General features: G+C 45.4%; 1 protein-coding gene across 1 annotated transcript in view; it reads right to left on the bottom strand.

The window, feature by feature from the left end:
• Positions 1-2,851: 2,851 nt before the first annotated feature.
• Positions 2,852-23,344, bottom strand: part of CHRDL1 (chordin like 1) — a 121,127-nt gene continuing 100,634 nt past the window's right edge. The window contains 5 exon segments of the mRNA XM_072817679.1: positions 2,852-5,264; positions 8,309-8,398; positions 10,429-10,596; positions 16,781-16,975; positions 20,430-20,598. Of these exon segments, the coding sequence (XP_072673780.1) occupies positions 5,134-5,264; positions 8,309-8,398; positions 10,429-10,596; positions 16,781-16,975; positions 20,430-20,598 (753 nt within the window). The 3' untranslated portion in view covers positions 2,852-5,133.

The raw sequence follows: 23,344 nt of genomic DNA, 5'->3' as shown, positions 1-23,344 counted from the left end.
TTAGGGACTCATGTCTCCCACATAGTTATTTCAGAGGAATCTGAGCTTGTTTGGCTGACTGGTGGTGTGGGCCTCCTAAAGTCAATCTGCATGACTGATCCCCTGAGGGAGTCAGTGGGGGAAAGAGGCTGAACATGTGAATCATAAGGAAGAGGGATTAGGAGGACAGACCGGAATGTCTGTCTGTCTTGGAGGCTTATACTCAGCACAGTCTCTGCACTCTGGTCAAAAGGGCTGGAAGTGGAGCATGAAGGATTTGTTTCCATACAGAAGTCCAGGAGACTCTGAGACACAAGAAGACCTCTGCCTTGGTCCACGTAATACACCACCAATAGCTATATGTTAAATTGGTTTCACGTAAGGTGGCAAAGTATTAACAACACAGGTAGGGGGGATCCCTGGGTGGCTCAGCAGTTTAGCACCTGCCTTCGACCCAGGGCATGATCCTGGAGTCCCGGGATCGAGTCTCACATCAGGTTCCCTGCATAGAACTGCTTCTCCCTCTGCCTGTGTCTTTGCCTCTGTGAGTGTGTGAGTGTGTGTGTGTGTGTGTGTGTGTGTTTCATGAATAAATAAATAAAATCTTAAAACAAAACAAAACACAGGTAGGGAAGGAGGCATTCTCTCCACTGGCACACAGGATAAGGTGCCACCAGGGAAGATGACTGAGGATCCCAGAGCGCCACCACCATGCTGGCAAATCTGGGCCTGCAGAAGGAGCCCCTGCCTGCCATGTCACAGCGGGCAATGGTGGTGAGTGTCAGAAGATGGGTGGTGATGGAAGCATTTGGTGGCCATGTACTTCAGCAGTGCCCATCACAGAGGGAGGCCAGAGGAAGAAGGGAATGGAAAGGGTGGGTACCACGTGGTCGTAGGCAGGACTGGTCCTTGAGCCTACATGAGATGACCTTTGGGACTTCCTGGGAATCACCTGGAAGTGGAGACTACAAAGAAAAAGATCCTACAGAAGGAGAGATGTGCAAACAGCAGCAAACATGGGCCACATCTAGGAGACCAAATTGCTAGGGCTCAGTGAAATTTGGAATGTGGGTGATAATGGATAGAGAGCAGCGTGCCAGAGGGAGCCAGAGTGTCTGGTCTGAGTTCCATGTGGTTATCCCACTGGAGGTCAGGTAATGGTGGAATCTAGAGCCTTTCATTCTAGAAGAAACTCTGCTGGGTATAAGGGTGGGGCAGGACAAGCTAACAGAGATGAAGGATAACAGCTAATGCACAGTAAGGGGTTGGCAACCAGCGGCCAAAATTCAGTCCAGGTTGTAGGTCAAGAATTGGGGGCTTCGAGGCTCAGCACGGGGAAATGGCTTCTCATGTACCTCCCACACCAGGGTATACTCCTTTCCCTGTTACCTTTCATCTTTCTCTTTCTATAGGGTCCCACCCTTCAGTGCTCAGACATGGCCAAGTATCTCCCATATTTAAAACAAAAACTTTCTAGGGGTGCCTGGGTGGCTCAGTCGGTTAAGCATCTGACTCTTGGTTTCCACTCAGGTCCTGATCTCAGGGTTGTGGGATACAGCCCCGCCTTGGGGTCCCTGCTCAGGGGCGAGTCTGCTTATCCCCTTTCTCTGCCCTTCCCCCTGCTTGCACACACGCACACTCCCTCCCTCTCTCTGAAATAAATACATAAGTCTTTAAAACAAAAACGAGAGAGGCCTGGGTGGCTCAGCGGTTGAGTGTCTGCCTTTGACTCAGGGAGTGATCCCAGGGTTTGGGATCGAGTCCCACATCGGGGACCTGCATGGAGCCTGCTTCTCCCTCTGCCTGTGTCTCTGCCTCTCTCTCTCTCTCTCTCTCTCTGTCTGTCTCTGTCTCTCATGAATAAATAAATACAATCTTTAAAATAAAATAAAAACTAAAAAGAAAACCCAAAAACTTTCCTTTGACCCCATAATCCTCCAGCTACTTCTTCCATGTAATCTCTCTACTCTCTGTAATGAAGCTTCTCCAAAGAGTGGCTCTAACTTCTGTCTCCAATTCCTCATCTCCCCACTCACTTCTGGCTTCTGCCCCCATCAGTCCCCCAACATGTCACCACCAGTGACTTCTGTGTTGGCTCACACCAGTGTACACTTTTCTGTCCCATTATCTGACATTTTAGTGCTCTTGGTTTCTGTGATAGCACACATATAACCGGTATTAGGGGTTTGAGGGAACTTATTTTGGATCAACATAGATGGCAAAACTCTTAACCTGCTCCCTATACAATTCTGCTACGGAGCAGCAGACTGAAACTGAGGCCCTCCTGAAACCCAAGTCAGTGGCTTACTGTCCCCAGTCCCTTAAATGTCTTTGCCTAAAGGGGATGCCAGAAATCAATGGCCATTTTCAATGCCATGCCCTTCTTGAACTCATCCACGGTCATAAATGAACATAGGCTACTCACTGGATGTGCACTGGCTAAAAGCCTCACCGTGCAATTGCAGGCGAAAGATAGTACCATAATTATCCCCATTTTATAGATGGGGAGACTGACATGGCTGGGAAGCACAAAGTTGAGATTTTTAATTTTTTAAAAAGATTTTATTTATCCATGAGAGACAAATAGAGAAAGGCAGAGACATAGGTACAGGGAGAAACGGGCTCCCCGGGGGGAGCCTGATTCGGGACTCGATCCCAGGATCTGAGCCACTAAGCCACCCAGGCGCCCCCAGAGCTGGGATTAAAACTGCTGGCGTGCTGACCCCAGAGTCCCCACTCTTACCAGAGGATGCTACAGTGGGAGAGAGAGGGTGTCGAGCTGCATGCAAAACAGGCCCACCCATCACTCGCTACCCAGTCCAAGGTCAATACCAAGCCAGAGAGACAATCACTCACATGGCATTCCTGCAGATGATTTTTCAAAATTAACTTTTTTATTAATTTAAAAATCCAGAAATACAGCGACTACATAAATAAGTACCCTATTTAGGTACCTGTCCTGTGAGAAGAGCGAAAGGCTAATACTGTTACGTTACTCTGGTTTACACGAGTTAACTAGAAAATGGCTACGACTGCTAAATGGTGCTTATGGTCTTTGTTGTTCCAAGTGTTTATGATACAAATAAATACAAGAAGAACCACATCCATTCCTTTCCTAGCTACAGGTGGCTCGGCCTCTTCTCTCTACTGTCCTACTGCCTACACCAAACGCTGAAAGGTTTCTCCATTGGCCTAGCACAGCTCCCCAGCTCCTGCTTCCCACAGTACTTTGTAAAGGTGTGTCCCAGCCCCTGGGGGCAGAAGTCTATCTAGGGAAGCTCTCTGGGTGTTCCCTTATGGTTGAGATTTCAGAGAACACCTGGGTGGGAAGGCTTTGGGGTGAGTCATCCAGAAGGGGAAATCACCACTTTGCTTCAGGATCCAGTCACTTGTTTCCACACTATGGAAATACTGCCACCTCTGGGAGGGAGGCAGCAGCTACTAAGCAGCCTCTGCAATAAAGCTCTGTGGCCTCTCAGCCCTGGGTGTCCTCCCTCCCTTTCCCACAGAGACTATGTAGGAAGGGTTGGTAAGAGACTTGTCTCTTGAAGGCCTGGCCATGAGGCACCCCCGTCTCTTATGAGAACAGATTCCTTTATGCCAGGTTGCCATAAAGACCTCTGCATTTTTCCCTCTTGGTGACAGCTACTGTAAGGAAAACACTGTTCCTCTTTCCTGCAGTCATGGAGTGGGAATATGGGATGTCTGCCTCCTTAATACTTCTGAGTACTCATTAGAGTTCATTCATGCCTCTCAGAAGGGATGAATCTAGAAGGCCCACTTGAGAGCCAGGTGGAGAATTTAGAGTTTTGCCACAAAAATGATTTCTAAAAGCCAGGCCTCAGAATGGATAAGTTCCACTCTGGTATCCAGCTGCAAATTGACATTTTTGGAGCAGCCTTCTCTAGGATTCATGATTCAAACCCCTGCTTGGTGGATGAGATGAGAATGGCAGCAAAGCTTAGAACAAAGATCCTAACCAGAATGTCCACCTCCCCTAATGAGCAATAACTCTTCTAACTGAAGAGCCAATAATCAGAAGCTTGTGGGGGACTGAGCCCTTTTGCAAAGTCAAAATGAACTCCTGTAACTGGAGAAGAAGGAACCCTGCCCTTTTAAGGAGCTTCTAGAATGTAATCGTTTAACCTAAAGTTTTGGACTACAGATTCTGGCATCAAGAAAATGAATGAATATTGAGCTATTCGTCGGTGATTTCTATGGACTTGAAAACACAGAATGTTGCCTTGTGGACCCTGAGCCACCATTTTCTTCAACATTTATTTTGTCTTGTGTGGACTCAGTTTCAGAAGATTCTATCCCAGTTCTAACTTCTTTATGGGGGCCTCACGGGCTCAGGGAAAAAAGAGAAGTGTAGCACTAGGGAAAAGTTATTTAGAGCTTCAAAGTAAATGTGGCCACGAGACGGTGTTCTTATTCTTCACCTTGCCACCATAGTTGGTGACGGTGGCAACCACACCACTGACCCAAGGGCAGAGCCTTTTGCTCACAATTCCTTCTTTCTCCTCCTGGGTACCCACAACTTCCAAGCTACCTGGGAGCCAGGCAAGGAGGGGAGAGCCTGTGCTGGCTTTGCCTCAGAAGGAAGGTTGCAGTTTAGTGTCTGGTGTATGTGTGTGTGTGTGCACGCATGTGTGCGTGAGTGTGTGCATATGCATGCGTCTCTGGGTGGATGTGGAGGGGGAATTAATTTTTTCTTAAAAACACAAGACATCCTAAAAGTCGAAGAGTATAATTTCATACACATATTTTCTCTGTACTACACAAATCCTGCTAAGCAAATTCTTGTCTTTTTCTTTCACTGGAGTGACTTTCTAGATAGAAACCCTAGGGTTTTGTTTACTCTTTAACCTGTAAAGAAATGTGATTCTCCCAGAAACTAGAGCAGTGCTGTGGTGTTCTATCCTGCTTCCTCCCACAAATAATTCGAGACTCTTCTAGTCTCTTTGGAGGAGATGTTTAAGGACTGACACACCACTCCACATAAAGGAGCAAGTTATACTGTGCATGGCGTGGATAATGAACTGCATTTGAATTTGGGGTTTTAGGGCACTGGTGACTTAAGCAAAATAAGCCCGCAGTCCAGCTGCAGCTTCAGTTTTCTTGCTTCACCCTCTCCAACACCATCTGTCTCGTTTAACAGTGGCCCTTTTCAGACCTCTCCAGGTACAAAACCTTGACCAAATCTTCAAGCTCTGTTCTGCACACACGACTTGAACACATCTGGCTGATCTGAGCTTCTCCTTCGGTGAATATCTTCCACTGGCCTACAAAGCAAACACAAAGCAGCCCAGAGATGAAAGAGGAGAGAGCAGAGCCAATGAGGAGTGTAACCAATCTACCCCATCCTTACAAATGCCATGTGGTTTCAAGCAGAACAGCCCCCAAAACACTTTTTGGGGAACAGATACGGACAACGGGCCGAGGAGTGTTCAACACTCAGTATTTTTAAGAACGCCACGAATAATACATAACTGCCTCACAAGTTGAACCGAAGTAGTATTCTTGAAATTTTTCCAGTATGTTTAGCATTTGCAAAATGCTCCTCTATCAGGTCATTAGCTATTTAGGTGGCTGATTTGGCCTCAGGTCAAATAAAGCAGTACCTGCGTGTTACTGAGGCTCTGCTTACTTTTTCGGGGTCAGATACTCGTTTAGGGGACCTGATTATTTACCGCTCTTTTCTCTATTTGTGCCACCCCTGGCTAAAAACTGTCCACCTGTTTTCTTCCATGCTCAGATGCTGTCTTTACCAACCCCTTTTGCACCTCTCACTTCACTCTTCCCCCCAGTGGCTCTCTCTTCCATTCCCTGTTTTCTCCTCTTCCTCCATGGACATGTCTATGCATCCAGCATGTCCTTACCAACTTGCCTCTTCCCCATTCCGTCATGCTAGTTGAGCAAACATTTTGGAGTACACACCCTGTGCTGAGCATTGGAAACTACTCTAGATCCTCTCTCTTCTGGACCATCCCTTTTCTGACTTTCCTGATCCTTGGGTGGCAAGGTCTTCCTTTGTCCTGCTGTCATCTTGCCACGGCAAATAATCTTTGTAACAAACTGCCCACCCTGGATATCCTCTGTGGTCTTTTTATTCCTGCTCTCATGGTGTTACAAGCTGGGGAGCTCCTGGTCCAAGGTCAGCGAGCTCCTCTTAATCCAGAACCTATTTCGAACCTCTTTTCTTTCCCAGGCCACAGGAGATCATGACCCTCTTCCCTTACAGACTCAATTCCTCTGCTCCTTCCCTTCTTCCTGGGATCCTTCACTTTTCTCTGTTCTCTCCAACTCAACAGGAAAGAAGAGTTGAGCAAGGCACTGGCTTCCACGGAAGCCCTGCTGTGTGTCAGGATCTGATAGCTACATGGGAGGAAGGATCAGGCTTATTTTGCTTTGTCCCTAGGTGACCCCACAGGATCATCTCATTCCCCCCTTCCTTCAGCTGCACACAGGTGGAGGTACATGCCATCTACATTTGTTATATACCCCAAATTCTATTATGGACAAAGAATTTATTTCAATCATCTTTTGAGCCGCCTGCCCTCCTGGTGCCCAGCACAGTGCCTTGCTCATGGGACAAACAAAAACGTGTTCTGTGAAATTACTTGGTAATTTCAAAAGTCACATCATTGGTACCAAATCCTAGATTCTGCCCCCTTTATTCCTTACTCACATGTAAGGACTCCCAACCCCCACCCCCACCTCATTTGAATTCTCCTCCCATTCAGTTTATGGTCTCCTGTCCCCTACAGAATAAACAAGTGACCTCATCAACCCTATTTTCAGCTGCCCATAGGATAAATTCTGCTCAGATGGCCTTTAAGTATCTTCATCTAAACATGTTCTGAGTGAAATGCATTCCCCCCCCCCACCAGTACCTGCTTATTCTCCAGTTTCCCATTAGCTAATTACCACTATTCACCAGGTCTATAAAGTTGTTACTCCTGGAGTCATTCCAAACTCCTTTCTCTCTTTGTAATGATCCTGATGATTTAACCCCAGAGTTGTCCCTCATAGTGACCTCTGTTCCCTGTCTCACTGACCTAATACAGTGTTAAGAGCTTTTTTTTTTCCTTTTTAATGGTATAAGAGCTTCCTAATTCAGAGTACCACCAGCTACTCACCATGGGAGTTCACTTTTCACTCTGCACAGCGGGACTCCTTTCTAAAAAAAACAGATCTGCATGCATCGTGCACTTGCTTAAAACACTCCCTTGGGGTTCTCTGGTCTGGAAAGCAAGCTGAACTTCTCAGCATGGCATACTGGGCTCTTTGGAATATGGCTTCACCAAAGTAAATTTGTATTAAATCTATCTGATAGCCAAGAGACATCTTTCCAAAGCACCATTTTCGTATTATGAGGCCATTTGTAAGTCTGTAGCAACTAGCAATGCCACCTGCCTTCTACATGAACGTCTCTCCAGTTTCTTCCAGGGCCACCCACTCACACATTTGTTTGCTCCTTTTTTTTTTTTTTTCTTCATTTGTTTGCTCCTGAGTTAAGTTGCTCCCTCTTCCTGAATGGATGCCCTGACCTGTTGCCCCATCACACCCTTGTCTTTCAAAATATACCTCCTCCAGGAAGCCTTCCTTGCCTAAGCCCACCTGGCTCTCATCTCATTGTTCCTTGCAGATTTCCTCTGAGTGCTTAGGTATTTAACTCTTCAGACCTAGATTGATTCATAGAGAAGGCATCTTCGTGTTCTTTCTTGCCCACTGGCAATCCCTGTGGATAGAAATTCTGGGCCTTGTATTCCTTCACAAGTGCTCCCCACCCACCAGGGCCTAGAAGTATCTAGTCCTTAGGCTGCATCCTGTGTAGAAAGAGGGAGCCCTGCATGTATGCTTGAGTGGCCAGATGCTTTTAGAGAAACATGACCGCTCAGGAGGCAGTTCCAAAGAGTCGACCAGAGCTTTGACAAATTGGGATGCGTTCAATTTCTCTCTGTCTCTTATCCCCACCACAGAAGGATGTAGCCTTCTGGATGTGAAGTCTCTACAAATGTTACCAACCCAGGAATCCTGTGAACTTTCTCTGATCTTTTTGAGACTCTAGGGTTAGCAGTTTTCATTAAAGATAATCAGGGGAACCTTGACTCAAGGTAGCTTATGCTCAGACTGCATCTGGATTTGTATTCCCCAGGTCTAAGCTTTTCAGTTCACGTTCAGACACCCCCTCTGCTGCTAGGGTCCTCCAGAGAAGAGAGAGAAAATTAATGGACAAGGCAAAGGGACTTTCTTTAGGGCTACGCTACATCGAAGGCTGGAGGCGTTTTCTGGGGAGGAGTAAAGAAAGGCAGGTACCACTTACTCAGGGTTGTTCTGGTCACCAGCTTGAAGTGATGGAGTTCCTCAAACATCCTTTTGGAGATCTTCTCAATATGGAAGTGCTGGAGGATGCCTGGGGCCAAGTGAAAAGTGCGGCAGGTGGTCAGGCCCTCTCTAACTGGAACCACCACCACCCCTTTTTCTGCTTGGGTTGAGCATATCATCTCATTACAGGGGCTTAGGAGCATCGAGCTAGGCTGTGTAATGTGCTTAACCAGGAACTTGGATGACTTCAGGGTTATAATTGACTCCATCTGTTTCCTTGGCTCATTGGCCTCCCCCTCTGGTTCTCCGGAGGATAGAGATATGGAAGATAGTGTTGCTGACCATGGGATCCCCCTCCTGGGGAGAGCCACACAGAATCGAGCATGGGTGCTGGTGGGAGCTTCTAGAGCCAAAGGCAGGACTGGAAATTCTGCCCTCACCCCAAGTCTAGGTAGATGATGTTCTTGCCAACCACTGGGCTACCCTTCTGGCCAGCAGTGAGAGCCAGCAGTGGAACTGCAGACAGGTTGTTTGTGTAAATGGAGAAGCCATCCCTGTTCCCAAATTCACTGAAAAGCGTATTTCCCTTTGGGAAATATTCACAGCTCCTTCAGTGTTCCCTTACAGAAAATGGGGAAAGTTAAAATAAGTGGGGGGGGAGGGCACCCGGTCTCAACTTTGCCTGAAAAGCTTTTATCGGCGTAACACACAAGCTGGAAAAATGGCCTTGCAGTTAAGGAGCAACAAGCTACCAGCCTACTTCATCCTCATGTCTAGAGAGGGCAACATAACTGAAGCCTGGATTTTTCTCTGCTAGCCAAGCACTGAACAAGAGGTCATATAGATGCTATGCTAGCAAGCTGAAAGACACCCGCATGCTTCAAGGGGGTGAGCGATGTGGAGCAAAAAATACCAGGTCCATTGCTAGGGAAGCCAAAAGAAGAGGGCTTAGTCCTAGGTGACCAGTTACAGAGGAGCTAGGGAATCAGAGACAGAAAACCAACATTCCTAGGTATAGAGCAAAAATAAACACGGATGAGAAACATAGGTGCATTAAAGCATATTTTTAAGGGGTGTGGAGGAACTCGCTCTTTTGGGTAAGAAAAGTTGGGGAAAGGGAGCCAAAGAAGCCCTACTAACACTCGAGCAGTTGTTGTTCAAAGTATGGTCCAAGTGCCACCTGAATTAGAATCACTGGCTGTTTGTGACATGTTGGGGCACTACCCAAGGCCTACTGAATTCACAGCTCTTGGATGGGGCCAGGTGAACATGTTGTAAACCAGCTCCCTTGTATGATGTCGAAGCACAGTAAAGTTTGAGCACTCTCAAGCCTTATGCAGGAGCCAGGAGAAAAAGGATGTGCTTTATTTCCCAACTGAAATCTTACCTCTTAGATTTCTAGAAAACTTGACCAGACTAGATCAACACTAGCCTCATATCTGTGGGATGGTTTGAAGAGCTTGCTATGGCAGTCAGCTGAGTAAGCAGAAAAGGAATTGGAGGGACATAAAGACTGGGATTGTCCCTTTGGTGAGACTCTAAATCTTTTTGAGGGTGGGGATGATGTTTTCAATGTGTCTTACTCCAGAGAACACAGCATGCTTTGAGAGATTAGCCTCGCACCACATGAATGAATTTTCGTGTTGGTTGAGCTTCGTGTCGGAAAGAATGGTAGGCTATAGTCTGGTAGGTTGTGATCTTAGCTACACATTAGAATCACCTGTGGAGCCTTATGAACAAATGCTTATGCCAAGGCCCCTTCCTGGCCGATCAATTGGCATCTCTGGGGATAGGGCTCAGGCATTTGGTATTTACAAAAACCTCTCCCAGAAGATTCTGATGTGCACTCCGAGAGGAGGAAGACTCCTCCAGCCTTTGTTGGTATGAGAAAGACAATAAACCCCAAGGGTCGATACTTTAATTTTTGGACAGGTCCTAGTTGAAACGAAAGGTCATAATCACAAACGTGTTAGTCATGTGTTAGTCTCTGAGCAATCAGGAGAACTGAGTCAAACAGAAGAATAGTTTGAAGCAAAAATCAAGGTAAGTCTTCCCCTCTTTTCCTGTTCCTCCAACCCCTTACAAAAAATGACAAGAAATTAATATTGTCTTGCTCACCTTTTCGAATGGTCCAAACGTGGACCTCTACCTGAGGTGGTCTCTCTGTCTCCAGGGCTATTTTTCTGGTGGTCTCCCCATCCTCCATGAACACAGACTCATACACAGGCATCGTTTCTTCTCCACAAAAGTAGCCCTTGCTGTCAAAGTTTTGGCCTGGAAGTTCTTCTGAAATCAGGAAGCAAGCAGAGGTTCACAATGGCTTTCCAAAACTAGAAACAAACATCTGCATTCAGGTATCTCGTTGTTCGGAACACCTGGCACTTGTCAAACGTGGACAGTCAACAAGAGCATTCTCACGGGGATAGAAATCCCACCTATATTTCCTTGGCTCAGTTTAGGCCACCCTGTAACAGCCACCAAATCACAAAGGAACACATGACCTTCCATTTAAGGCCATATGGTGACAGAATCCAGAGCTCTGCAGAACACTGACCCACAAAGTATACTGGATCCATCCCCTGCCGCTGCTCCCCTGCCCGCCACAGAGGAGTAGGCCTTCATGAGGAGGAAGAATGTGGCCAGGTACAAATCTCTTAGGCATTTCAGGGTATATAGGATTTTCCATGCTGGGTCCAGGTCATGGTCTGTTTAGCTCGGTGTTACCAACAGAGACCCAGGGAATGGGCTGACAGAGCGCTTTGGTTAACTTCCCTGACATCACTTAGGTATACTTAGAAAACATTTATGACACTCATTTATGTGCATATACTTGCCCAAAGGATCTATTCAAATTGGCTTGACATTTGTGAATGCTCTTTGATTTGTTTGTAAGGGGAAAGATAATACCAGATCAACACCAGTGCCAAAACCTAGATGTCAGATTAGTCATATGTATGCTATGCCAAATGAATGGTTGGAACACGCACACACACACACAGACACACACGCACAAAGACTGGTCAAATCCCTCAACTATGGATCATTTTTTTTTTAAATTTATTTATGATAGTCACACACACAGAGAGAGAGAGAGAAAGAGAGAGGCAGAGACATAGGCAGAGGGAGAAGCAGGCTCCATGCACCGGGAGCCCGATGTGGGATTCGATCCCGGGTCTCCAGGATCGTGCCCTGGGCCAAAGGCAGGCGCCAAACCGCTGCGCCACCCAGGGATCCCAACTATGGATCATTTAAATTATAAACTAAACTGCTGTATTTCAGCTTCCAGGCATAAAGATACCAGCCCCCTCATCCTTCCCATTCTGCTCCACCCTCCTCTTTCCTCAGCCCCCAACCAAAAATAAAAAGTTTCTCTCCTAGTTGGATTATCCATGAGTTCAATTTCCTTGCTGGCTTCATGGTCAGCACCCTCTTCAGCTGTGTCTTTAAAGTATACTCAAGTCAGAACAACAAAGAGAAGCCATGGACAGCCTGAAAACTTTGAGTATGTACAGAAGTCACCTGTAAGATTATCTGAGGAAACCCCTGAGAGCTGGGCGCTTTGGATCTGTGACTTCAATTAGGGAGACTTGTTAATAGCCAATTGGATGCATTTGAACCAGACGCTGGAATCAAATTGCTATCGTGCATCTCTCACTGACCTGATTAGCTTTCCCACCCTCACCAGTATTCTGGCAGTGTTTAGGACAAAATCAGTCTTCTCTTGATGATTCCAAGTTGGACTACTCCATTTGCAGGTCATCCTAGAGCCAAGCTTCCTTTCTCCTTTTGTCCTTTTTAATTATTTAATTGCTCAATGGGCCAGCCTTTTTTGATGTGTTACGTAATTAAGGGATGTGTGCTGGCACTTCTCATAACGTGGGAGAAGTGGGTCTCTGGGTATACAGGGACCTCTATGTATGTATCACACTTAGAATGAGAGCTGAGGGGATCCCTGGGTGGCGCAGCGGTTTAGCGCCTGCCTTTGGCCCAGGGCGCGATCCTGGAGACCTGGGATCGAATCCCACGTCGGGCTCCCGGTGCATGGAGCCTGCTTCTCCCTCTGCCTGTGTCTCTGCCTCTCTCTCTCTCTGTGTGTGACTATCATAAAAAAGAATGAGAGCTGAGTTCAGTTTTCAATTTTTTTTTACACCAACGGGGTGCCTAGGTGGCTCAGTCGGTTGAGCATCTGACTCTTGATTTTGGCTCAGGTCTTGATCTCAGGGTCATGGGATAGAGCCCGGCGTCAGGCTCTGCATTCAACATGGAGTCTGCTTGTCCCTCTCCCTCTGCTCCTTCCCCGCGCCCATGTGCTCTCTCTCAAATAAATAAATAAAACCTTAAAAAAAAAAAAAGTTTTGCACCAGCTTAATATTGGCTACAGCTATAACTGCTAAGTGATATCCTTGATGGCACTGTAAATACCCATAATGTACTGAAAGTTCTCCCAGTGTCCTGAAGAGTCATCTTACACATCCCACCAAGAGCTTAGTTTGTTCAGGAGAAGGGCTCTACAAACAAGAAACCCCATCAGTGACTCAACCTCGGTTGGCATTTGAAAATATTGAGTAAACCAAGTGTGTCTTTCAAGCTACCCAGTGGGCAACATCCTCCTCATTCCACACCCTTCACTTCAATGTGTTTTCTAATTGCTTCATGTTCACCTCGTTTCATTTCCTTCCAAGGAAGCCTGCTATGTCTCAAGTCATTTCCATCCATTTCCGCTTCCCTGAAGAATGCTTGTATCCCGAGCACTCCAGAACTAAGAAACTGAGAAAGCATTTCCTTATGGAAGTGGAGAGGACTGGCGATGTATTATCCCCACCTAGGTAACTTTTAAGTCTCAAAGAGGTGTTTTCTGCTATAAACCAAAAGAAGTGTGTAATTTTGGGTATTCCAGACATCAGGGAGGTGTAGTGAGGGCGGGAGAGAAGTTGGAGAGCCTTCAAGGAGTAGAAGTCCTACACAACACTGTAGGTGACCACTGCTGTGCAACGCCAGGCTGGCCTCTACCAGAGCAAGGGCAAAAGAGAAAAAAACTCACATCCTTTATTTTGGCCTTTGCTTGTGACTGGAGGAGCCTGTGATCATTTGTTATAATGAAGCTTTTGGATGGGTCATCAGTGAATTCTATTTCTCTCTTTTCCCTTCTCAACACAAATAACTGACTTTACTGTTTTTTTTTTTTTCCATCTATCTTCCTCCCTCTTCACTCTTTGTCCCCTTTTCTCTGTCATGTGTTGTTTTCTAAGAGGCTGGTGATGTTGTGATCTTTCCCTTTCTCGTTCCTTATACTGCTCGGGACTTTAGTCAAGTATCCCTTCTTCAGAGAAGCCTCCCCTGACCATTCTTTTGAAAGTGCCATTCAGGGACATCTGGGTGGCTCAGTTGGTTGGGCGTGATCTCGGGGTCCTGGGATCAAGCCCCATGTCGGGCTCCCTGTTCAGCAGGGAGTCTGCTTTTCCCTCTCCCTCTGCTTCTCCCCCACCTGTGCTGGCTCACTGTCTCTCTCAAATAAATAAATAATTTTTTTTTTTAAAAAAAGAAAGTGCCATTCATTGTCACCACCCCCATTTACTGTTACCTGATCCTGCTTGGTCTTTTTCACAGTACCCATCACAATGTAAAATCACCTTGTTTGTGTTCATTGTCTTTCTTTTCCCTATAGGATGTAAGGATCAGGCTGGCAAAGGGCCTTTGGCTTGTTCATCTCTCTCTCTACTTGCAGATAGTAGGCACATAATATGTATTTTCAGATTGAAGGCACAAGTGAGTGCACGTTCCCTAATGCTCTGAGGTTTCTGAGTAGCTGGAGCAGGTGCCCTGGCATCTGTGGATAATGACTCCATTAGGCAATGTGACTATCAGGTGTCACTCAGTTTGCCGACACTCCTGCCTGGCTCACTGAGAGACAGGCACACAGAATGGGACAGAGATTCTCACTTTCCATGTTGCTCTCTAAGTCCTGTATCTATCTCTACCCCCTGAGCAGGGTGGGAAAGTAGCTCTTCTAGAGAGAAAGGTTGGATCAACCAGACTCTTTGACATATTGTGGAGTGGGATTCTGAAGGGCAGTTTTTTAAATAATAACTTATTCTTCTCCCTACAAAGGTAATAGACATTGTCGAAAATTTTGGAAAATATGGATAAACCAAAAGAATAAAATGAGAACTACCTATAGTTCAATCATCCAAAGACAGCTACTGTTAACAGTCTGTGATATGCCCTTCCAGACTTTTTTTTTTTGTCTAAGTGTATTATACAGGCTTGCTTTTTTAACGCAAGTGGAATCATAATATTGTTTTGTAGCATGCTCTTTGTACTTATCAGATGTCACAAACATCTTTCCATGCAATTAAATCTTGGCCTACAATGATTTTTGCTGGTCGTAGTATACAGCACAGTATTTATTTAACAATTCTTTTTCTATATTCAGTTGATGTGTTCACTTCTTGTTTGAATCACCCGCATCCCTAAAGGCCTAAGCATACAATGAAATGGGATTTGGTCTGAAGGTCTGAGGTTGAAATTGCAGTACTGTATAGTGGGAAGGATTTACCTTACCTGTGGTAGTTTAGATAATGATTAGCTTTTGTCTGAAATTATCATGCTGTATTACTTATATGACTGTAGATGTTCCACTCTTGACCAAAGAGAAAACTGTGTTGGTGGAATTACTCCTAAGGGGCACTAAAAGGTTTGAGGATCCAGTAAGATTGCACACTTGGAGGTTGTGATAGGTTACTGTGGCTTGGTAGCCCTCATGTCTGTATCATGCTCAGACTGTACTCTCTCCCTACCCCTAATGAGTATAGTTCCTCATCAGATCTAATGCCCCAATTCTCTACTCCAGATCAGATAGGTCCTGTCTTCCCTATCTACATCTTACCCACTGTTTACTGTGGAAGATGAGGGCCATTCCACTAAGAAAGATTTTGTTTTTGCCACAAATAGATCTCATACTTTAACGTGCATGGGGATCAACTGGGGGATCTTGTTAAAATGTTGATTTCTGGTGCAGTCGGTTTGGGGTGGGACCTGAGTCTGCATTTCTCACTAGCTTCCAAGTTCTTCTGGTCCACAAACCAAATCTTGAGCAAGGCCATAAACTACCTATGTCAGAACTTCCCAAACCTGTCTGCACATTAGGATCACCTGGGGATGTTTTCAAAGGGCTCCCTCCCAGCCCACACCTGAAATCAATGAAATCATAATCTCTGGGAATGGGACACAGGTATTTTTAGAAGCTTTCCTGGGGGTTCCAATGTGCATACGAGTTTGGGAATGACTGGCCTACATGAAGATGCTCAAAAAAATATGCATTGACTAAGTTCATGTTGGCCTGCTGATCATAAGGAATTGCCTAAGTTGAAGGAATATACGATTTAGCTCTCTGCCTACCTTGAAAAAGTTTTTGGTTTTTCACCTGTGTTTACAAAAATGCAGGTAGGCATAATAAATGATAGATTAATTCATGTACATGGAATTCATTCACTCCTAGAATGCTGGGAGCTGGAAAGACCCTAAGAAATCATCCACTCTAACCCTCTCATTTTGCAGATAAGGAAATTGAAGCTCAGAGAGGTGCAGTGACTTTTTCTACGTCACACAGGAAACCAGTGGCAGAGCCAGGATTAGAATGCTGGATCACCAATTCCCTATGCTGTCAACTCCAACACTACAGACTATGTTTTTATCTATTTCGTATGCGTTAAAACCACTATTTAATCCACTTGCTTTTTTTGTTATCAGTTCATATCTTCTACTGCCCTGGAAAAGACAATGGGCTGTAGGTGACCTGACATCCAAACCTTGATTTTATTATCGATTTGTGGACTCAGGGCAGGTCACTCAATATGCTTCAGTTTTAAATTTTATAGAGCAATAATAGTATCATTATAAAACTGTAGCGTTAGGACAGGTGCTTGGAGATTAATTGTTCTAAGCATACCATTTTAAGGAAAAGCTGATGGAGGCCAGAGCAGATCTGTCACATTTCCAAGGTCACACAACAACTTCACTCAGGCCCAGAACCCACTCTCCTTCCACTCTACCTCACCTGCCTCCCATCCTGTCTCAAAAGGGTCATGGATGTGATTGTGCTTGATCAGTTAGATAGTGACATCAATGACAGGTGCTACTGCTCTTCTGTATAATCCTCATAACTCAATTTCTCTGCAATTTAGAAAAGCCAGGCTTAAGTCTGGCGCTTAGGGCTACATAGGGCCAAAAGTTTAGCAGACATAGGCACCCCTCCCAGTCTATTTCTGAGTAGTAAATTTCTTCTAATCAACCATCTTATCAGCCCTTCAAAAGAGGGGGGAATTAAGTTCATTGTTAGAACTAGTAATATTGAGATGATGTGTCAGGTTGATTAGGTTTCTGATGCTCAATGAATACTGAGAAGGACTCTGTGGGGATCTCAGTCAACCAAAGGCAGGGCTTCCAACCAACGCACCTTTTGCCTTTTTACCTGGACACACCTTGCAGCATTTTCCATCTATTTTTTGAGGATACTTGCAGGGGTATCGATTGGGGCAGTGGATTTTCTTACACTCTTGCTTGGTGACATTACAAGTGCATAGCACACACTCCACAATGCCAAATGCCCGGAGGTTTGGGTGCCAGGACTCGCCGTGGGAGTAGGTCTTTCCATTGGAAACACACACTGAAAGAGAACATAGGACTGGAAATTAAAGGCTAGGGAGCTGAAACGGGCCCCTGTGCTCAGAATGTAAGCCCTGAACCCCTCAAGACATCAAGCATCCTTTGTCCTTTTCATGCTGTGGATATATGTTTACAGAGCAGCCTCTGTAACCAAAAACAAACACAAAAACAACCTCCCCACAAAACAAAAAAACCCAGCTCAGTTCCTGTTTTATCATTAGCAACCATTCAGGTCCTTCAGGAGCAGCCTCTGGGTGCTCACAAGAGCCCAGCACATGGTGAGCAGTCACTAAATGCTCTGAAAGTGGAGGAATGAAACAATGCATGAAAACAGAGTTCCATCTGCCCTGGTTATCTGCAAAGGAACCTCTAGTAGAATTTAATGTCAATACCTGCAATTTCAAAAAAAAAAAATACCTGCAATTTCATAAAAGATCTGTATGGCCCAAGTGGATATGCTTCTTGGTATAAAAATTTCCCAGAGATATTGGCTGCCAGGGAGGCCAGTTGCAGAAACTATTGCTCTTCACAAAGGGCCAGTATTTGCATATCCTGAAGCAAATCCTTTCAAAATATCAAATGTTATGAGAATCTGATCCACCAACACAGATGGATATGGAGTTAATGGCGATGGCCTTCTGTCTGGCATGGGAAGGAAGGCACTAAAATGGGATCAAGAGGGAAAGGATCATGAAGGAGCCTTTCATGCCTCTAATCTCTAGGCAATATCTGTTGCCCACCTCAGTGGCTATAGATTCCACTACAGTGAATCACTACCTGTCCTACAGGTAGACTTTGGTGGTCTCGCATTCGTTGGGTAGGAGGTGAAGTCACTGGTGCCATGTTTTCTAAGGGGCCTTGCAAGAGCAAGTATCCTAAAAGCTGCAGGCAAAGAGGCCTATGAAGGGAAGGGGCCATAGGAACATCTGCCAATGCAAACCAACCAAAACATATCCAGCTCCCACTGTAAGGCATGGGGCTAGGCTCCAGGATAAGAACTATATTGGGCTGCAAATGGGGAGGGCTGAGAATAAGTTCTCTCCCTTTTTGAAAGTGCTGAGACATTCTGGAGATTTTAATCCATGGCTGGGACTGGGTGTGTTTCTCATTATTCCCATCACCTCATCATACCCAGGGATACCTGTCGGCATCCTGATCAACAACGTCTCTAGGGTGGGTTGTATCACTTAAGGCAGGGCTGGGGTGGGAGAAACAGCCCCACTTGGGGCCTTTCTAGGAACTGATCTGGCTGTGAGACAATGGCCTCAGAATGATGAATCATTGGGCTAGTTCTTTCTCATCAAGTCCACTGGGTCCCTTTTGGAAATATGGATGATGTCGGCTGCCTTTTCCTGTCCTTTGCAAGTACTGCTAGAGTACTAGGTGCTCTCACAGGTCAATCCATGCAAAGATTTCCAAGAACCAAGAACCTAAACCAGTGAAGCTCCCAACCATACAGGGAGCTAGAACAGGGACTTGACACGTGGACTTTGAGGCTCAGAGCCATGGATGGAATCACGTGACAAGACAGGCCAGATGTGTTCTCTCTCCTGCCCCTACTCCTTCTCTCTCCTCCAAAGATAGTGACACTCCCTTCTAGACCATGTGACCAAGTGGGTACCTAGTCTGCTTCAAGCAAATTTAGGCAGGGGTCAAGTTCAAAATGGCAGAGTCCTATCACTCCTCTTTGACTCAAGCAAGGGACCAAGCAGATGTGTCTCAGTGGAGCATGTCTGTTAACACGAAAGCTACGGAGAAGGGCAGGTAGGACCTCCAGTGTTATATTGCCAGGATCACTCTCCTCTAAACATTTGGGCTAAGGGAACAATCTAGACTGGGTGAGAGCCTACACTCTGAGATTTAAGAGTGGGAGGTCAATGCTCTAGTGGGAAAAGATGGCTTCTCCCACCAACAAACTCTCGAGATGGTTTTGAATCATCCAGCTGGGGCACTGAGGGTTGGGAGTAGGGGCAAGTGATTCTCCAGTAACCTATAATAGGTCAGGAAAGAACCACTGCATCCAAATCAATGGGAGCAATAAAAAAATGTAAACCAGCTGGGCCTTTTGTAGGACACACAGAAAATCAAGGGATGAGCCTTTGCCCTGAAATGAAGAGGCCTCTGGAAATTATGGGATTTAGGATTTTCAAAGTCCATTTGCCCACAGGTTTTTTTTTTTTTTTTTTTTTAAGGCTTTGAAATACTTTCAGGGCAAATGGAATCTACCGGAGGCAATTTAGGATTGAAAATCAAACTGCATCTTTACCTCCTACTCCTCCGCATTTCATAAATTTGTATCAGAATGCCTCAGAATTTAAAAATAATACACTTCAAATCAAACCCAGATCGATAATAAATACTTCCAATTCTTCTAATACATCACCATTTTTTATTAAGAGTTTTATTTTGCATGTTCTTCTTTTAAGCCTGTTAGTTTCCAAAGCGATTCAATGTTTTTTATCTGTAATCTGAAATTTACATCTAACTCGTAACAGATGTGATCAACTAGCTTTGGTTTGACCAGCTTTGTTGAGATTTATAGTAGGGGTTCTTTGTAACGGATTGGTTTTCACCCATGTTATTCAATCATTTGGTTTAATAATTTATTACTTTTAACCCGTTCAGAGAACCAGCTTTGATTTGTTTCTCCTTTAAAGGAAACAAAACATGTTTGTGGTTTCATAAAAAGGAACCAGCTGAGCTCTTGCTCTAAAGAGCCTAAAAAAGTAAGAAGCAGTCAATTGTTTGATTGAATTTCTCCTCCCCCTACCCCCACTACTGGGGTGGAAGTGGGGACTGGGGAACTAGGCTCAGGAAGGTCTGGGCCACGGACGTGTGTGGGTGCCTGCTGCAGCCAGCTGGTTGGCTGAGTGGGCTGCGTGTCCCTGTTAACTTAATGTCAGTTCTCCTGGTGCTTGGCCAGGATGTTTCTGGATTTCTTCTGGATTACTCATTTCTAACGACAATCTCCTCATATGAATTAGAATCTCTGAGCCTGGGGCCCAGAATATGTCTCTTTAGCAAGAGGCCGGGGGAGAATCCTGGGCACAGAGAGGCATGAGAATTACTGCTTCTAAGGCACAGGGTTAAGAGCTTCAGAAGTGTCTGGCACTGAGTATCTGTGAATATCAAGTGCCCAACTGGAAAAACAACCAACCTCTCATTCTATTAACCAGCCAATCCAATCCAACACACTTTCCCCCAGTGCCCTGCGACCCCCTAGGGCAACTGAGAAAACGCTGGGCACTGCATTAGTTCCCTGCTTTTTTGCCTTTTGTCCTAAATAAAGACAGACTCGCTTTGAGGCTTGATGGTAAGTGATGCTTGTGTAACTTTCTGATATGCATGGGAGACAAGGCCCTTTCCAGGTCCAGCCCTCCAAATACGGGGCAGAGGAGGGGGTGCGCTGTGGTAGAACTGCTGTGGATGTGGTACAAAAGGAGCATGCTCCTTACCTTGGCCATGCTTGTGTTTGTTGTTGATGACAATCTGCACAATGGTGCCCGACGCTTGCTGGGAATCCATAAGAGCTCCTCGGTGACTTCTGGCCCCAGGAAAGCGGGGCAGACCTCCAGCCTGTCGGCTTGGTGGAGGGTCATAGTGCGAACGGTGGTAAGAATGTCTCTGTAAAATGACAGGGCACATTCAGCTCCCCAAATCTGCCAGAGGGAAGGCAGGAGTGGACTTATACACAGCTAGAGTCCATCTGATGACTTCTAGCAATGAGCTTAGCTCTGATCTTAAATCAACTACACATCCACCCACACTGGTAGCAACACAGGGATGTGAAATAAGAGCAGCCTTGAGAATGGACTGAGATTTCCCTCTCTTCTTGCAGAAGACTGGGCTAGCTTCATAGACAAACCTCAGAGGGAGCAAAGAGCCAAAGAACAGTCAATAAAATGTCCTTCCCGCTCCTGAGAATCTCATACGTAAGAATTAAGGTAGCAGCCTGCAACACAAGGGCAGAATGGGACACAGGCCACAGAAGTAGGAATTGCTGTGCAAAGTAGGAAGAGAAAGAGAACTGGTTGGGGACGGTTTGTGACCTGGACCAAGAAGGCTGGACAGACTTTTTGCAGGCAGAGCTGGTGAGGAATATTCCAGGCAGTGATTCCAAGTTGAGAAGGTGTAGCAGAGAACATAGAGTCCATAAAAGGGAACAGTTGAAGGATAACATTCCAAAACGTGGGCTGCAGCCAGATCAGGTAGGACTTTACATGACAGGCGAAGGGGTGAAGACTTTATGTGGTAGGCAACAGAGGTGATGGTGTGGGAGCCTTTATGGGATTTTTTTTAAGGTAGGGAAATCCTCAGAATTGTGTTTCCAAGCATTGATTCCGGATCATGTATAGGGTAAACTGAGCAGGAGGAAGAGATGGGACCCTAGGATAGTCCAGATTAGATGCACTGACACTAAATGCAGCCAATGGCATGAGATTACACGGCAGAGTAGAGATACCCTAGACATGTTGTAGAATTGACAGTATATGACAGTACCAGGATGTGAGCCAGAGGTGAGAACTTTGTTTTGCTCACTGCTATATCTCCAGGGCCCCAAACAGTGTCCAGCATTTAGACGGGGCTCATTAAACACTTGCTGAATGAATGAATGAATGAATGCCATGGTCCCTAATGAAAGCTGAAAATCTTATAGTCCAAATGATGCAACCATTGCTCTCTTAGTGAGGGTTCAACACATGATGAGCCCACTATTCTGCTACCCACCCCTTTCCCAGGAGCTAAGGGAGCATGAAGGCAGAGGAGGATGGAATGGATGAAGACTGGACCCTCAAGCGAAAAACCATATAACATTTTGTTTTAGGGGCAAGTGTTAGGGGTAACACTAGTGGGACAGGAGACCCACTAAAAATCTTCCACAGGCAATTAGAAAGATGCTTATATTCAGTGTTAGAAATGGCAAGGGGTCTTGGGAAGGTAGTTATAAGATCCTCTGACCCCACCATCCCAGAAAACATGTATTACAGTTATGTCCCATAGACACACATGTTGCAAATGTAGCTTTCGGAATTATTATTACTCTCTTGTGGAGGGAGGCACTGGTGGGAGAAGGGGGGAGAGAACAGGAGCTGGCGTAAGAGAAAGAGAACATAATTCTGTCAATCTAGGAAGAGTCCATGCTGGTGCATTGCTATGAAATCTCACACAAATAAGAATTTGCATCAATTGATTATCATGTACACAGATGGGATTCTTAGTACAAATATTTTTCATTCCCACAATGGCTCATGTGTCTTTTTCACTCACATTCCACCAAGACCGTTACAGATTGTTCTGTCCTTTCTGGAGTTTAGCAAAGTTTTGCCAAAGGAACACAGAGAGGACAGTTTGGCTGGTGGGTGTCCTACCAATGATGCCGAAGGAAGGGAGTTCACCGGGGCTAGAACTTGAGAGAGAAAAGGTCGCTGACCCAAAATGAGCTGCAAGTACAAGAAGTTCTCTGATTCATGAGGGTGAAAACAAAGTGAAAAGCTGTTCTTCGGTACCAGGCACTCAGACCCTGGACATTGGGTAAGGGCAGAAAAAAAAAAGAGAGAGATTCAAAACCAAAAAACAAAACAAAACAAATTTTTAAAAAATCACAAAAAACACAACACAAAAAAACCTTAAGGATTTTGATTAGCTCTCCAGAACATCCCCCTATTCAAGTCTTTCATTTTACAGATGGAGAAACCGAGGCCAGAGAGGAGTGGGGTTTTTTATTCAGGGTGACAGTGAAGATTGAGTTTTTGGAGATGGCAGGAGAGTGAGGATTGGGGGAGAAGACAGGAAGAAAGGAAAGAGAAAGTGAGAGAGGGAATGTGTGGTCAAGCTCAGTGGCCTGCAGATGGTTGGCTAAAAGCTGCTCCAAAGAAAATATCAAAGTCTGCTAAGAGAGAGGCGCCTGGGGGGTGTAGTCGGGTAAAGTATCCAACTCTTGGTTTCAGCTCTGATCATGAACTCGGGATTGTGAGATTGAGCCCCATGTCGGTCTCTGTGCTCAGTGGGGAGTCTGCTTGAGATTCTCTTCCGCTGTCCCTGCCCTCTCCCACCCAAATAAATCAATAAATCTTAAAAAGAAAAAAGTCTGCTAAAATACAGTGTTCACAACCTGGGGGTGGGGGTTTTTTGATTTAAGGGTAATGGCTCTTTTAGAGTTGCTCCCCTAAACAAAGGAATGAAGGAGGCTTACCAGGGACCATTCTGACCTTGTAACTTAATGCAAGGGAGAAAAAAGACATTAAGGCCTTGGAGTTCTAAGTGAAACTGGACCTTATCTTCAAACCCAGCTGTGAAGATCTGGCTTTGAGAGAGCAGGTTAAGGTAGAAATGGCCATATGCCTATGCTTTGTTTTATTCTGTTCAATAT

The sequence above is a fragment of the Canis lupus genome, chromosome X (assembly GCF_048164855.1).
Source record: "Canis lupus baileyi chromosome X, mCanLup2.hap1, whole genome shotgun sequence".
Taxonomy (NCBI): Eukaryota; Metazoa; Chordata; class Mammalia; order Carnivora; family Canidae; genus Canis; species Canis lupus.
This window is presented reverse-complemented; position numbering and strand designations above follow the sequence as displayed.